The 3899-nt window shown below is 48.8% G+C and overlaps 1 protein-coding gene across 1 annotated transcript; it reads left to right on the top strand.

Annotated features, from left to right (window-relative positions):
* Nucleotides 1-2966: 2966 nt before the first annotated feature.
* Nucleotides 2967-3596, top strand: LOC146204932 (uncharacterized). Its single transcript, XM_084605526.1, has one exon. It carries the CDS (start codon nucleotides 2967-2969, stop codon nucleotides 3594-3596), a length of 630 nt encoding a protein of 209 aa, XP_084461652.1.
* The last annotated feature ends 303 nt before the right edge of the window (nucleotides 3597-3899 follow it).

The raw sequence follows: 3899 nt of genomic DNA, 5'->3' as shown, positions 1-3899 counted from the left end.
GAGGCACGAATTGCTGCAGGAGCTCACCATTCTAGCTTCACGTGTTCATTTTGCTGGTCCCGGTCCTGTCAACTTTTCGGTGACTGCAATCCTGACTGGCTCCGATCGTTGCACCTGGGGTGCACCCATAAAAACAAGGCCACCGCGGGCGGAGTCCGCGACCGGCTAAACTGCAAGACGCGCGGCAGAAAAAAAGTAAACAAATGTTACCAGTGCGACATACGGGCTGCCGTACATCAATAATCGTTTACCTACCTGACATGAAATGGCGCGCACATAGTTGGTATTTGTCCTGACTGCTGTGAATGCCACGTCTGTTGATGTGGGAAGCCATTCTCGCCTGCGAGGTTCCGATCGCTCCTGGTCTTGTCGCATTTGTACAAGCGTACCTTTGGTATTTTGAAAAACCCGACGTCGTCTTGTCCGGACTTAAACTTTTGCGTTTTAGTCTGCGTTCGCCTGTTATAGCCCACGGCCGCACAGTAAACCATCGCGTTTGAACTGTTTGCGCGTCGCGCTCCACGGTCGACTGCTGCACTGTACAGGAAAATGGCGGACTAACCAAGATTACCCAGAATTCATAGCGCTTTTATCGTTCGTGCAAGCTCCCTATGTGATACGAGGTCAGTTTTTGCAATCTGCGGCTGCTCTTCATAGCTTCCCGTGTAGTTTATTTTGCCCCCATGAAGCACAGAGTTCCGTTGGAAATTAGTCATGAAAATGCCTTAACTTTGCTTATTTTCCTTAGGCAGTTTAGATCTGGAAGAATTTCGAGACTTTTACTTGCTATTTTTGCAGCAACGCATCCACTTTTCTGCCCAGAAAAAAAAGTCGGTAGTGCTCCATGTAGGCATAAGATATTCGTCTTATATTTTAGACCGCTTCAGTGTCCCTTTAAGCTGATAATATAGGCCTGAAGCACTAGTACAGCACACGTCTGTCCGTCTTCTTTTCGTCTTGTGTTCTTTTTTTTTGCGCTGTACCTTTCCAATATGATACAGCACGAATATTTCAAGGACAGATCAATGCGCTCTTGGCCGCGGTAGCGCAGTGGTTAGGGTGCTCAACTGTTGTACCCAAGGATGCGAGATCGAATCCTGGTCGTGGCGGCCGCTTTTCGAACAAGGCGCCCATGTTCTGGGCAATATCAGTGCACGTTAAAGAACCCCAGGTGGCCAAACTTTCCGCAGTCATCCACTACCGCGTCTGTCATCACCTGAGTCACTTTGGGACATTAAACTCCATAAATCAAACCAAACCTGAACAATGCGTGCGCATTCAAGTCTTCAATGCGTTGATGATACGCAGCCATTGATGCGCGAAGTTTAAGTTGCGTTTTAATTTTAGTTTTCTGGTGATAGTCTGAATACTTGAATATTGGTACGGTACTTTAAGTCTTCTCTACATTTAGAGCTTTGCAGGTTTTATAGACATATTTCATGTTTTTTTTTCTACGAGTTACATGCTTTTTTTCCTTTTTTCAAATACCTAAGAATTTAAGGAATCTCCCCATTTCTTATATTCGAGAGACCGTAATGCGTTTAATGGGGCTTTTGTAAGAACAATGTTTCTAATCTGAGCTCGTTTAGAAACAATTTCGGCGATAGCGTTGTTCATCCTTGATGGTTGAAATGTTCTGAGCCACTCGGAGTACCGGAATACTCCTTGCCCAAATGACTATTTCAAGATTGCCATAATGTAAGGTGTAAATTATTGAGAATGTTTCGATATTTTTTATTTGTGGTTACAGTTCGTCAAGGTCTGTTCACAAACCCTTAAAAAACAAACAAAAAGAAACGGGCTCACAGTCAGCATGTCATGGTTCATGTATCATTTACATATCATCTATTACTTATCTGAAGAAGGGAGTAAGAGTCTCCTTGTGCTCTAACTGAATTTACAGCAATAAAGCAACAAATTTGTTGAGAAACTAGCCGAGTAAGAACGAACCCTCTTGGTATAGATTTCTGCTTACCACAAAGAAAAAAAGTCGGCTCCCTGACAGACCCCTCGCGGCAGTTTTATTTTCCTTTTCCACTATTTTTTTCATCCGATAACTGTACACATCCCATGTGCACCGGGAGCGTAATCACGAAACCCGCACCGACTCACCGATGGGAAGTTCACGATAGAAATCAGTCTAGTCACGAATCCAAGCGAGCAGGCAGGCACCCTGGGGTCACCCCAGTCACCCTATGTGTGACACTGCGGAAAACGGCAGCAATGCGGCAGTCACGCTCTTTCTTTCGCTGCTTTTCCTACCGAACTTTTTTTGCGAGAGAAAAAACATCTCCAGATGGCGATCTCGATAAAGAAGAAGGAAAGGGGCGCCAGTACTCCAGGGCGGTACTTGTTTGCCCTCTCATTGCCTTTCCTTTCTCTCGATCTTCTGCGCGCGCCAAGCAGAAGCCGACAAAGAGGGAGAGAGAGGATCCGTAAATGCTACCCCAGTCTAAGCAGCCAGAATGAAGAAATAAATAACATAGAAGCCAGGAGGAGAGAGGAGACCACTTGGCAAGGGTAGAGGCGAGTCCGGTGAAACAAAAGGAAGAGCAGACAGAGCCCGACCGGGCCATGCCCATTGGCCGCCGTGGGCACTTGCCCTCTCCCAAGGGTGGTGGTGGTGTTCCGCTGCCGGCGGCAAAGGTACCCGCAGGCCCGCCGCAGCCTGCAAAAGGCGCCAGAAGCCAGACGGCTGTCGACAAGACGAGCCTCGCCACTCATTCGAAGCCCCAACTTCTTTCGTCACGCGGCGCTGCCAGTACGGAAGAAACGTGCGATGAACTAGTTCTGAGGGATCGGCGCCTTGCTGAAACAGCCAGCCTCCTTGCCACACAGATTCACCGGCCCATTGAAGAATTGGTGGTCGTTTCGCCATCCCACGGCTTTCGCCGGCGGCGGCTTGTTTGAAAGTGCTGAGAGATTCCGTCTGTCTCCAAAGCCATACAAGCCTGTCTGCAACGGCCATGGAAAGCATGACGAACGTTGATTTTGCCATGAACATCAGCTTCCTCTCGGACGTGAACCTTTGCGGGCCGCAGCAGCAGCTTCACCACGACTTCGGTTCATATTCATCGACAAAGTATCATCGCGGTCATGCCTCCTGCAGTGTGTCGCTGTCGGATGGCTGCCCAAGCCCAGTATCAAGTCGTCCTTCTCTGTCACCTCCCCCTGAAAACTCCACTATGACAGAGCTTTGCCCAATGTATCGAGGCGGCTCTGGAGGACAATCCGATACAGCGCTTTCTCTTCAGAGGACTATGAGAGAGGCAGGCGGATGCGAAGAGTTTGACTCTGACGCTGAGAACGGCTGCCAGCTTAGGTCAGCTGATATGAAGCGCTCTTTCCACAAAGGCGCTGGCAACAAGCGGGAAACCTCGGAGAAACATCCCCCGTCGCATATTGTCATGAAAAAGCGGCGGGTCGCCGCCAACGCCCGCGAGCGACGCCGAATGCATTCTCTGAACGAGGCCTTCGACAGGTTGCGGGAAGTGGTGCCTTCGTTAGGAAATGACCGCAAGCTCTCAAAATTTGAATCGCTGCAGATGGCCCAGAGTTACATTCAAGCACTTAGCGAACTGCTCCTCAGGCAATGACATCTCGTGCCGCCGACGTTTGTCTCGCCACTTCAAAGTAATCGCCTCACCCTGCCGCTACAGTGTACAACGATACCAGTGCGCGAACGATGAGCACCAGTGTCTGTGACGATATTGTGGTTGTTGCAAGTGGAAGCTTATGTCGCCTCCGCTCGACGTTTGAAAAATGACATGAGTGATTTTGCGCATTCTTATGTGAACGAACTTCATACACAATGCCCAAGAAGGACAGTTGAATGGTAATTCACCTCTCGTCTTGCGAACGCGTATGAAAGCTTTTCAAATTGATGACTGTGATGACTC

Source organism: Amblyomma maculatum, chromosome 1 (genome assembly GCF_055883805.1).
Source record: "Amblyomma maculatum isolate TAMU_Amacu chromosome 1, ASM5588380v1, whole genome shotgun sequence".
NCBI lineage: Eukaryota > Metazoa > Arthropoda > Arachnida > Ixodida > Ixodidae > Amblyomma > Amblyomma maculatum.
The sequence above is the reverse complement of the archived record's forward strand: the minus strand, read 5'-3'. Positions and strand labels throughout refer to the sequence as shown.

Excerpts from the sequence above, each read along its gene's own strand:
- LOC146204932 (XM_084605526.1), top strand. The coding sequence starts at position 2,967 with ATGGAAAGCATGACGAACGTTGATTTTGCCATGAACATCAGCTTCCTC.